Source organism: Pseudorca crassidens, chromosome 12 (genome assembly GCF_039906515.1).
Source record: "Pseudorca crassidens isolate mPseCra1 chromosome 12, mPseCra1.hap1, whole genome shotgun sequence".
NCBI lineage: Eukaryota > Metazoa > Chordata > Mammalia > Artiodactyla > Delphinidae > Pseudorca > Pseudorca crassidens.
Genome location: NC_090307.1, coordinates 84,334,201 through 84,346,435, shown reverse-complemented (window position 1 = coordinate 84,346,435; position 12,235 = coordinate 84,334,201). Strand labels below are relative to the sequence as shown.

The 12,235-nt window shown below is 51.7% G+C and overlaps 1 protein-coding gene across 3 annotated transcripts in view; it reads right to left on the bottom strand.

The window, feature by feature from the left end:
- Window positions 1–12,235, bottom strand: part of TMEM120B (transmembrane protein 120B) — a 62,307-nt gene that overhangs the window by 4,039 nt on the left and 46,033 nt on the right. For all 3 annotated transcript variants that reach the window (XM_067700948.1, XM_067700947.1, XM_067700950.1), the window contains 6 exons: window positions 10,873–10,962; window positions 3,519–3,584; window positions 2,942–3,003; window positions 1,616–1,708; window positions 680–744; window positions 255–323 (listed from right to left, as the gene is read on the bottom strand). In XM_067700948.1, coding sequence (XP_067557049.1) covers window positions 255–323; window positions 680–744; window positions 1,616–1,708; window positions 2,942–3,003; window positions 3,519–3,584; window positions 10,873–10,962 — 445 coding nt within the window. The remainder of the gene's footprint in view (window positions 1–254; window positions 324–679; window positions 745–1,615; window positions 1,709–2,941; window positions 3,004–3,518; window positions 3,585–10,872; window positions 10,963–12,235) is intronic.

Sequence of the window (12,235 nt, the reverse complement as noted above, 5' to 3'; positions counted from 1 at the left end):
CCTCCTTGGGTTTCTCAGACCACTGAGGGGCTCCCTGGTCTCCCGAATTCCCTCCCACGGTCTCCCAGGCCCCAGTTGCAGCGAGCTCTGGACTGCAGGGCCCTACAGGGCAGGCAGGGGGCAGGGGGAGCTGAGGAAGGAATTCTCCCTGAGCGGCCCCAACCTTCCTCAGGAAACCCCCAACCAATGCGCACACACGCTCCACACACACACCACAAAACACACACACACACACACACACACAAACACCATACCTGCCATTCTCTGCATTCCTCGTGGCTGGAGAGCTCAAATAACGTGATGGCATTGTAGAGCTGCCAGAACTGCAGAGAGGGGAGACAGGCACTGCTCAGCCCACCGGAGTCCCCTGGAGACCCACGTGGGAAAGCCCAGGGAGAGCGCCAAGCCCCCCAGCTTCTGCTGTCAACTGCCCTTGAGACACTGACAGCCCCCCCCAAAATGAAACTGGGGCACCCCGCCTGGGGTTGGGCGTGCTGGTGCCAAGGGCCGATTCTGGCTCTTGCCTTTGGCATCCCTGGACACTGGGGCCGTCTCAGCCCCAGGACCCCGTGGGGCCCAGCTCGGGGATGGCTGTGAGAGAGGGAGAGCCCTGAAGACCTTCTGTTCCCAGGAGGTCTGCCCAGTGTCGGGGATACCCACAAACTCCAGGGGGACTCACGTGGCCACAGAACAGGAAGGGCAGAAGGAAGGTGAGGCCTCGCCACATCCAGGACTGAAATCCTTCTGTGGGGAGGAAGGAGGGAGCGAAGGGCCCGTGTGAGGTGGCCCAGGCAGGCCAGTCACTCTGAGATTAGCCAGGTTCAAACGCACGGATGGGGGAGGGGCACAGCCCTCACCTCCTCCAGGTGGGTGAGCGCTCACTAGGAAAGTAACCCAGGAAAAAACATGCAGAACACCTGCCACCAGGCCTGACTGCCCTCACGCCTCAAGTCACTGTGAACCAAGTGGGCTGACAACTCTTACAGAACACTGATGTGCCGGCACTAGCTTTCTAGTAATTTCTTTAATTTGCACGGAATTTTGCATTTTATAATTGGCTTTTGCATGCATCACTTCAATCGAGTCTTGATGAAATAGAGCCTACTGTGCAGAGTAATTCGATGGAAATGACCATCTTAAAAGATAGAAGATTTTTATTAACCACACTTTCCCCTGAAAGTTTAGATGAGGAGTCTCCGATTTTTCCTAATGGGGCACCCACCTTGCTGAGTGAAAGTTAAGCACACATAAATTGCATAAGTGTAAAAACATTAGACTAAGATTATGTACATCATAAGACACAGACAAAAAATATCCATTTAAAAAGAAGCTAGAGGCCAGCATCCAGGGCCTGGCCCACAGCTGGTCTCGCACTTGTCAGCTGAAATGGAATCCCACGACGAATTATGAAAAGCAACTGTGTTAGTGTATATATGTCAAACCAAAGAAAAAAAAAGAAAAGCAACTGGGGTGAGGTCGGCAGACTGGCTTCGCGTGTGGCAGGTCTTGTCAGGTTCTTACTGGCACCTGTTCCCAGTGAGGAGTGCAGGGCGAGGTCTGGGGGAGCAGGGAGGGCCGGTGCTTGCCCCTCCACCCCCAAGGCTAGGCTACTCACCCACCGTGAGGTCCAGGTGATTCCTCTCCCCTAGGGCCCGCAGCCGGTAGAGGCAGCCCCTCTGGTAATAATATTGCAGGAACTGGACACAGCCTGCAGGGGGAGCCCAGCGCCCAGCTCAGGGACTGGAAGACCCAGCGACACCTCCACTGCAGGCTGGCAGGTCTCCATTGCCCAGAGGGTACAACCTCCTCCCACCCCCAACACACACACACACACACACACACACACACACACACACACACACACACACACACACACACACACACACACACACACACACACACACACACACACACACACACACACACACACACACGTCTGAACCTGCTTTTATTCCTTCAAAGAGAGCTCAGGTTATCTGAGACTGCAACTAAGCCCCAACTAGGCTAGAAACTTCTGGAGCTTTCCTAGGCATGCAGTTGGCACTCATCAGATGCTTGTTGGAATGGGAGCTGTGTGCTCCCAGCACCAAGACATGAAAGAGACAGTTCCATACAATGGGGTACTTCGTAGTCACTAAAAATTAAGGAGGCAGAATTCCGTGTTGACGTGGAAAAATACCCACGATAATTGTTAACAGAATATAAACTAGGTTATAAACAAAGCTGTGTAGAGGGATCCCATGTTTGTAGACTACACATAATGCAGTATATGTGTGTATATATATATATTTATGAATAAAAATGTTTGAAAGGACATAGATCAATTAACACCCTAAGGGTGGAATTATATGTAATTATATGTAATTTTCCTTCTTGGCTTATGTTTGTATTTGCCTGTAAGCAGGGTTTTATTTAAAAATTAAATTGTATTTTTTGAATAGGTAATATGCACTTGGCATCAGATTTAAGGGGAACAAACAGTAAAGAGTAAAACTCTCTCCCTGTCCCCCAACCACCCAATTTCTGCTTCTCAGAGGTAACCCCTCGTTGTATATAAATCCAGAGCTATTCTTAAATGAGAAAAAGAACATAAATTTCCATTTTGAGGAAAACAGAGTTAGTGCCCCCAACACCCCTCAGTTCCTGAAGGGTACAATTGGTCCAGTTCTGATCCAGGGAAGAAAAAGGCAGTGGCTGGAGATCCAGGGCGTGGGTGTGGGTCAGACATTGCTCTCTTAAGGCCAGGGGCTGGGCGGCAGGATGGAGTTGATGGGGGGTGGATGGCTCCTTCTGGATTTCTGGGACCCTCCCCTGTCCCTGGCCGACCAGGGACTTCCCCCAGTCTCACCTCCCTTCCACACAAGACACACCCTTCACAAAACAGACTCCATCGGTGAAAGCCACACCAAGCCTCCCCTGAATCCAAGCAAGAGACACTCACTCTGGAAAATGGAGAACGCTAAAAACTGATCGCGAAACTTCTGATAAATCAGTCCGTTAGGCCTGCAGAGAAGGGAGGGAAAAGCAAAGATGAGCCCCCGCTCTGAAATCATTTGTTCATCCCCACCCCATCTCTGTTCCAACCAGAAGAGAAAAGAAGATTTAAAACCCAATTCTACCTTCTTTATCACCATGTCCCTGGGGCTGGACCAGGTAATTTCCATCACTGCTTTAATCCATTCTACAACCAGGGGAGTGCAGGCAGGCATCTTGAAGCCTAAATTCCCACCGATTCCCCCTAACCCTCCATCAGTCACAGCCTCGTCCCTGTGCTTGTTCTGTCCAGACTCGCTTGCTGTCACCCCGGCCAGGAGGCAGACAGGACGTTCCTCGGAGAAGTCCCCAGCCGACTTGGGGTGTCCCTGCAGCCCCGTCGTAAGCTCACGCTTTACGTCATGGCCCAGATGTCAGGCCATAAGGCCCCTGCATCTGGACCCCTCAGCCACCACCAGTGCTCAGTTCACTGGCTCCTTGGGGAGAGTGAGCAGAGGCCCTGGGGCACAGCGGGGGACACTCACCAGGTCAGCATCACTCCAGACAGGAACGTGGACACGTAGTGGTGAGACACCCACCAGCCTTTGATTCTTAAAAGAAGAGAAGGAAAAGGAGCTCAGGCCAGGAGAGAAACGCAAGTGTCTCCCTGCTTCCCAGCCTGTGTCTGCGGGGGGGTGCCCTGTGACCCAGAGACAGCTCCTTGGAGGAAGAAACGTACCCACGCCAGGACTTCTCTCTTTCTGTCCAACGAGATGCACAATCACACAGAGACCCAGAGAGGCACTCGGGCCTCCAGCAGCTTCCCACTACCCTCAGAACACATCCCTAACCTCCTCATGACCCCAAGCCCCGCCTCCCCGTCCCCCCTCCCCCCACCCTAAGAGCCTCCAAGCATCCTTTTCTTTGATCAGGCCCCTTGCTTCCTCGAGGTCTATTATGGGCTGAATTGTGTCCCCCCCCCCAAATTCCTACGTTGAAGTCCTAACCCCAGTACCTTAAAATGTGAGTATATTTGGAGACACGGCCTTTAAAGAGGTAATTAAGGTTAAATGAGGTCATAAGGGTGGGGCCCTAATCCAACAGGGCTGGTGTCCTTAGAAGCAGAGGAAGAGACACCAGGGGTGAGTGGTCTCAGGAGAAACCAATCCTGCTGGCACCTTGATCTTGACTTCTAGCCTCCAGAGTCGTGAGAAAATAAATTTTTGTTGTTCCAAGTCCCTTAGTCTGTAGTATCTTTTCATGGCAGCCCGAGCAGACTAACAAAGTCTTTGAACTTGTTGTCCTCTCTGCTCCAAGACCTTGGCCTGCCTGGCTCCTGGTCCAAGTTCAAATTTCGGACCAACTGTCACCTCCTCCAAGAGGCCTTCCCTGCACCTTATCTAAAACAGCTAGACAGGGGCAGAACAGGAATAAAGACGCAGACGTAGAGAATGGACTTGAGGACACGGGGAGGGGGAAGGTTAAGCTGGGACGAAGTGAGAGAGTAGCATTGACATATATACACTACCAAATGTAAAATCGATAGCTAGTGGGAAGCAGCCGCATAGCACAGGGAGATCAGCTCGGTGCTTTGTGACCACCTAGAGGGGTGGGATAGAGAGGGTGGGAGGGAGACGCAAGAGGGAGGGGATATGGGGAATATGTATATGTATGGCTGATTCACTCTGTTATAAAGCAGAAACTAACACACCATTGTAAAGCAATTATACTCCAATAAAGATGTTAAAAATAAATAAATAAAACAGCTAGACAGCCCCGATCTGTAACACACTACCCTGCTTCATTTTCTTCATGGTGCTCATGCTATCTGAAATTATTTTCTTCTCATTTGTTTCCTGAACCCCGTTCCCTGCTCAAAAGAGCAGGGATTTTGTCTGTTCATCTGTGACACCTGGCTCAGAGCAGGTGCTCAGTAAGCGTGTTGAATAAACACAGAACACTCGCACACGTTTATGCAGAGCTGTAGCTACCTACGTTACCCCACACAGATGCAGAAAGACAACGGGCTGTACACGCTGCATCTCGCACCATCCCCGACGCAGCTTCTCTCTGGGAGCCCCATGCCCTAGGCTCATCTGCTCCTCCGTCTACAGCAGGCCCTCGCCCCAGTCAGTCCAGAAGCTGCGGGAACCGTGCCGTCAGAGCCCAGCGGTCCCCCAGCTCAGGGCTCTCACTCCACAGCAGGACAGGGAACCTGGCTGTCACCCGCTCCGCGGTGTCACAGGCAGCCCTTATCCTTCGAAGTCCCCGAGTGTTTCAGGCCTCTGCTGGGCTCCCCGGCCCCTCTCCAGGAGCTCAGTTATCGGAACATGATGTGGCAGCAATCTGCCCTGTCAAATGCACCCTGGGATGCCAGGAATTGGGACCTCGAGGCATCCACGTGGGAGTAGCACTCAACCTTTGTCTTTCCAGAACTCTCTCGGGAGAGAACTAGAGTGCAGCCAAGTGGGGAGATGGGGTCCAGGGAGCTCCTGCTCACCAAACGGTGGCACCTGAGGGTCTGCTGGTTTGGGGGACGAGCTGCTGGATTAGACTTTTCTTTGGAACTAAAATCATCCTGCAACTTGCTTTCTTGTCTCGACTCCCAGGCAGCTATCTGTGGACCTGTCACTGACTTCTTAAATGCGACACGACATTTCAGGATGTGGCTCTGCCGTTCCTGAAATGTTGCTATCATGCTCCATGATGCCACGACACACTGTGGAAGCCCCCCCGTGCGATGACGCTGTTTCTCCACGGCAGCTACCAGGAAGTACGCAGGATGGCTGGGTCGGTGGGCACGTGCGTGGTTACTTCTCAAATTACCCTCCAAAACGGCTATCCCCATTTACACTCCCATCCTCAGTAGAGCCTGTCGAGCTCCCCAAACCCTCACCAATGCTGGGTACCCAGTTTTAAAATTTCTCCCTGTCTTATTATGTGATGATTGGTGTGTCGTGGAGGCTTTAATCTGCATTGTCCTCATAAGTGGATCTGACTGCTCTTAAAACCTTCCAGCCCGAACACAGACATCATAAAAGCAGGAACAGCATCTTACCCCTGTCTTCTCTTTGCAGCCCTTCAACAGTTCTGGCCATTAAAATAAACAGAAAGAAAGAAATGAAAGGGGCCTCCCTGGCGGTCCAGTGGTTAAGACTCTGTGCTTCCAATGCAGGGGGCATGGGTTCGATCCCTAGTCAAGGAACTAAGATCCCACATGCTGCAGGGTGTGGCCAAAAAAAAAAAAAAAGAAGTTCTGGCCATAAACTGGGGGTTAAGGCAATGGCCTGTGGATGCCTGAGGGGCTGTGCTGAGGAGCAAGGTTTTAGGTGGCTCTTTATTACCAGCACTAACAGCATCAGGTAAACAGTAGGTACTCAAGAAATGTTGAAACGAAAAAAGTGATGTCCAGGAGGTGCAGCTGGTCTAGATGCCACCAGCACAGAGGTGACAGGAGACTGATGCAGGTGCCACGGGAGTTCACGGGACAGGATGAGACATCCGTCCACTTGTTTGTTCCCAGTCTCCCCTTCCCTGTGTCCCTGTCTTGCCCGTCAAGAGTCTACAAGGACCCTTGGCTCTAATTTTCTGACTGAAAACACAGCTGGCCCCATCCTTAGCCTTTCAGCTTGAAGAGCTACCAAGAAGTTTCTGCAAGCCCCGGAGGCCTGGCAAGCCCCACTGTCCTTTGTCCTACCCGCAAAGGTCCCTTGAGAAATGCCCTCTCTCTGTACAGGAACGGCTGGAGGCAGACACAGGCTCTGGGCCACAAGCTTGCCTGGGCAGCAGCTTTTAATTTCACAGCTCACTGTGCCCAGAGCCCAGCGCTGACAGATGCCACCAATAAACCCAGCTCAGCGGCACTGGGAGAGGCTAAAAATGGCCTCTTCCCCAGCGCGCACTCAGCAGCCCCATGGTCCATCTGCACACCCCAGGGTTCTGGGCTGGTTTCGTTCACATGTGTGTGTCTATATGACAGTGTTACTGTGATGTCATTCAGACACTGTACAATTCACCCATTTAAAGTATACAACTCAGTGGTTTTCAGTATATTCAGAGTTGTGCAAACACGACCACAATCAGTTTTGGGACATTCTGTATCACCCGTATCACCCCGGACAGAAAGCCGCACCCGTTAGCAGTCACCCTCTGGGCCCGTTCTGCCACAGAAACGAAGCCTGCAGGAGCCTGTGGGCTTTTTAAATGAGCAGACGGTAGATGCCCCAGGAAGGGTGGCACACTGCATGGCCAGCATGTAGGGACAGCACGTCCTGGTATCTGGGGATTGTGGCCGGAGAGCTCCCTTCAGGGCCCTTCAGCCATGTGTGCATAAGACCTGGGCACCAGTCACTATTCAACCCCTGGCTGGCTTTGAGCTTCGGGTCAATCTGGGCGGCTGGGGGAATGGCTTCTACACGGAGGCACCCTCTTGCCCCTGCCACCCCTACACCTCTGTATCCTAGGAAAGGCCCTTATAAAAACCCATCAGATCTAGGCATTGGTGGGTTGGCTTGCCAGAAAAGCCAGCGTGATTCCTGATTCATTATTCATTCTGGCCCGGAACTAGGGCAGAGGACATCTGTTTTGCCTGCCTGTCAATCACTCCCTATTCTGGTTCTCCCCCTTATCGTTCCTTCGGGGAATCACCTCACCCCCACTCTCAGTCTGGGTGGCTCAGTGGAGCTAAGATAACTGGGCACATCACCCAGAGCCAGCCAATCAGGGCCCTGCATCCCTCCAGCCACAGTGATTGGGGCAGGGATGAGCATGTGACCTGCACCTAGCCAATTGGAAGTCTGTCTCAAGATCACCCCTAGGCCAGTAGAGGAAAGATGCTCTTTCCTCCCGGACTGCTGATCTGGTAGAATGCTGGCCTGGGCTGCTGGGAGCCAGTGAAGGAGATAACAGAATAAGGAGAAGGAGGGGGGCTGTTACATTGTTTGAGCCCTTCTGACCTCCTTGAACGATTCATATGCTCCCATAAATACCCCTCATGTTTACTCCTATCAGGTGGTTTTCTGTCATTTGCAAAATTTGCAAGGGAGGTTGACCTGCTTATTACACTAATTGAGCTAATGAGCTACATCTCACATGGGAAGCATCAGACACAAACCAAGGGTGGCTCCAGCCCATGATGGGGGGCACCCTCCCCACACCCCACCTCTCCAGGCCTTCTTCCCCCAATACACCCCTAATTCAGGTCTCGGATGCAACTGGGAACAGGACGAAAAAGGCCCCGTCAGGCCAAAACTTGGGCAGCAGGCCTCCAGGAAACCCATATGGCTCAGTTCCAGCTGTCTTTCGAACACAGGTATGGCCCCAATGACCTTCCCCTCATTGCAGAGCTTGGGTTCAATTCATTTCTACATAGACCCTGGGGTGTTTACTGGGTATCGACTGTGAGCTCCAGAGGTAGCCCTGAGACGCTTCAGAAATAAGAAAGGTAGTATTCATACCAATCCGGACCCACTCCCTCTTCCTCACTGTGCTTTCTTGAAAGGGTTTCTTAGCTATTCCCTAATAAGTGCCAAGTGTGAGGGGAAACCTCACAGGCATCTCCCTTGCCCGCCCCCAGGAGAGGAATCAGCTCTGAGAAGGAGCTGGGGGAGGATGGAGGCTAAATACGCAACAGATGTTGAGGATGAGTCACAAGTTTTAATCACCCAGATTCCATCCACCTGCCGTGCCTCCCTCCCCCACAAACTGGCCACAACTCCCACAGTCATTCCAGAAAACGAGACACCTTTACGGGCCCACCCCACTCATTCCACACTCCCACCACCAACACATCTGTTGTCCCATCAGAGCACAAGCCCTAGGGAGGCCCCAGAAAAGGCCCCATTAAAGTGTCAGGAAAGTGAGGGGGCTTTGGAACCCCACTTTCCCCCTTCAGCCCTCCTCCCTGTTTTCTGGGTGTGCCCCACACTTGCAGGCACCTCCACTCAGTCCTGCTCCCTCCTCTCGGGGACCACCACCCCCTCCCCAACCACATCCACAGAAAAAAGTGACCAGGATAACTCTTACTAAAGTGTTAGTGACTGTTAGAGATGTAGCATGTCCCTGAACACTCTTAATATGAGTCCAGCAGAAGGAGGAAACTCCAAGGCCGACAGCAAGCCCAGGGATGCACAAAGAGAATTAGTAACAAGAAAGCCTGGCCCATTGTCCTGGGCCCATTTCCCCACTATGTACTACTCTGAGTCCCCTCCGACCCCACCCAAAAGCTGGAAGACACTATTCACTACAATTAAGGAAAACTACAAATGTTATTTATTTGGTAAGATTTTCTACTTCAGTGTTTCCCAAAGCATGGGGCATGTACCACCAAGTTTTAGATGGTACCTGAGTGTAACACTAGATGATACTGAATCACGTGGTGAGAAGTCATGTTTTCTCTTCTTTCCATTCTCCTGATTAAGTCAAGGAGAGAGTCTCAGTTAAATGCTAGGACACCTTTAATGCCTCTCGAGATCTGCTCATCTCCCTTTTTACACACATACACACGCTGAAGAGAAATAGCAGGCCTCAGGAAGGAAGATTACTGACTTCAATAAATTAGACAATGAAAATGAAAATCTATTTTTACACTATTTCCTCTTTCCTGCAATTGATGCTGCTTTTCCACATATGGTGGTGAAATAGTTCCCTTTTAAAATAAATTAATGTTTATTTAAGTAGAAAAAAAAAAAGGAAGGATGGATTTAAAATGTGAGAAAATTATCATCCAGGTGATATTGGACATGGTAAAAATGGTGTGCATGGGACAAGAATGAATGCAGTTTGAGAAACACTGATCTTTTCTAAAGGGCTACATGCTACAGGGCTGCATACCTAAGAACTGCTGTTCCCCTGGTCCTTACCTCTTGGCTCTACGTTCAGGGTAAGGCCCGGCAGGGCAGGGATATGCCATAAGAGACCACTGGGCAGAGAAGTAAGATGGTGGCAAATTATTTGGGGGTTTGGCAAACACCCCAATCTTAAACACACAGCTCCTGGCCGTTCCTTACCAGCCCCCAGGAAGGAGGAAGTGGGGAGGGGTGGGAGGTTGTTACTTTTTGTTTCAGGAAAAACGGACAAGAATGGTGTGCAGAGGTTCAAATGGACACCCCCAAAAGGCATCCGACCTGTGGAAAATGGGTCCTGCAAGTGGCAAGTCGTGGATCTTAACTCAGTCCCGAGACTCTCACTGCCCTGTGAGAGGACCATCCACTTTTCTCACCAGAATCCATTCAACCTTCTGGTGACAGTACCCTGATTTTCCTCTGCGAAACCATTCCTCTCCTGACACTCAGCTTCTAGGCTTTCATTGACAGCCCTGGGGGTGGGCACAAGGCTCACAACCAGCCAATCACAGCGGCGCATTCGCTGGCCACAGCGATTGGTTCAGAGATGGGCACGTGATCAGTGAGTGCCAGTAGGACCCAGTGAGACTCTTGGAAGAGAGGAACGTGCCCTATTTTGCTGGGAATGCTAGAAATAAAGATGTGAGCCTGGAGCGGCTGGGGGCTCCTACCTGGAATCTGAGAATAAAAACAGCACAGTAGAAGGCAAAGGTGAGAGACAGAGAGACACTGGGTCCTGATGACATTGTCTGAACACCTGGATTAAGCCTTACCTGAAGTCAGTGCCAATGGACCCATTCCTTGATATGAGAATATAAATTTCCTACTGTGTTAAGTAGTACATTTGAGTTAGGGTTTCTTGTAAGCAAGAGACTGAGCACAGCAAATGAGGTGCAGCAGCCGATACCGTTTTCCTCCTCCCTGGGTCTGAACGGTCATGAATACCCCACCCCCACAAGGAGGAAGGGAACGCAAGGCGAGGGTGACAGCCCTCACCTCCATGACAGATTTCCCTTTGGCTCCCCCATACCCGCCACAAAGCTGGGCCCCCAATTACCTCGAGCCGTTGCTGATGAGAATACTCTCCCGAATCGTCAGGGTGCAGTAATACCATACCAGCAGGAAGTTAAAGACTTCGTCTGTCACCCTGGCATAGAGAAACAGCGCCCGGGAGGGGGGGCAGGCATGAGAACCAGGGACGGCTGTCCCCGCCACCACAGCTGGACAGCAAACCAGGATGAGAACCGCCCACAGAGGCATGCCTCCAGAAACCCCCAGTGACCCCGGGAAGGCGGCGGCGTGTCTTCTCTCCACCTAGAATGCCCATCCCCCCGCCACCTTTCTACATGAATCCTACCCGCCCTTAAGGCTCTAGCTGAGGTTTCCCCTCCTTCCTTGACCGCTCAGCCCACGACAACCTGTTTCCCTTCTAAATTTGACATCTGTCTGATATGAAATTTCCGGTGGGATGACAAGAGAAGGACTTTAAGCAGGAAACCTAATTTGCAATTTTAAACTATCTGCAGTGTTAACTCCAGTGTAAACTCCTTCCATCCCCTTAAACCGTCTGTAAACTTTGCTGCACATACAAAAAGATGAACTTAAGAACTCCCTGGGCTTCCCTCGTGGTACAGTGGTTAAGAATCCTTCTGCCAATGCAGGGGACACGGGTTCGAGCCCTGGTCCGGGAAGATCCCACATGCTGCGGAGCAACAAAGCCTGTGCGCCACAACTACTGAACCCGCGTGCTGCAACTACTGAAGCCCGCGTGCCTAGAGCCCGTGCTCCGCAACGAGAAGCCACTGACCGCAATGAGAAGCCTGCGCACTGCAACGAAGAGTAGCCCCCGCTCGCCGCAACTAGAGAAAGCCCGCGCGCAGCAATGAAGACCCAACACAGCCAAAAATAAAATAAATAAATTTAAAAAAAACCCTGCCTCCTCTACAGTGAGCAGAACAGGCCTTAAAGGCAGGCAGAACATGGCAGCTAGAGTCGTGCTGTGCCCTGGTCAGAGGGGAGAGCCTTAGACACGCTGTGCGTGACCTTGACTGGCCTCAACTTTGCCATCTGTACAATGGGAAGGTTGACCCCCTCCATGAGCATTCCTGGGTGAAGGATCCTGGGACAGAGCCAGCAACAGACAGCCCCTCAGAGGGCTCCCCCGCCACTGGCTCTCTCTGACGGGCCCTCGATAAAGCCTCTATCTTTGACCCCAACAGGAAGCAGCTCTGTACCTCCTGCTGTCACACAGATCCATTTGTCGTGGGAACAGAAATGACTGCATGGGGAGGGAGAACACCCCCGATCTCCTCCATTCTATCCCTGAACTGGGAGATCCTTTTCCCCAACTACAAAGGCCCTGGGAGGGAAATGGGAGGATACAACTTTAACAATAATAAAAGACGTTGGGAGGCGTCTGG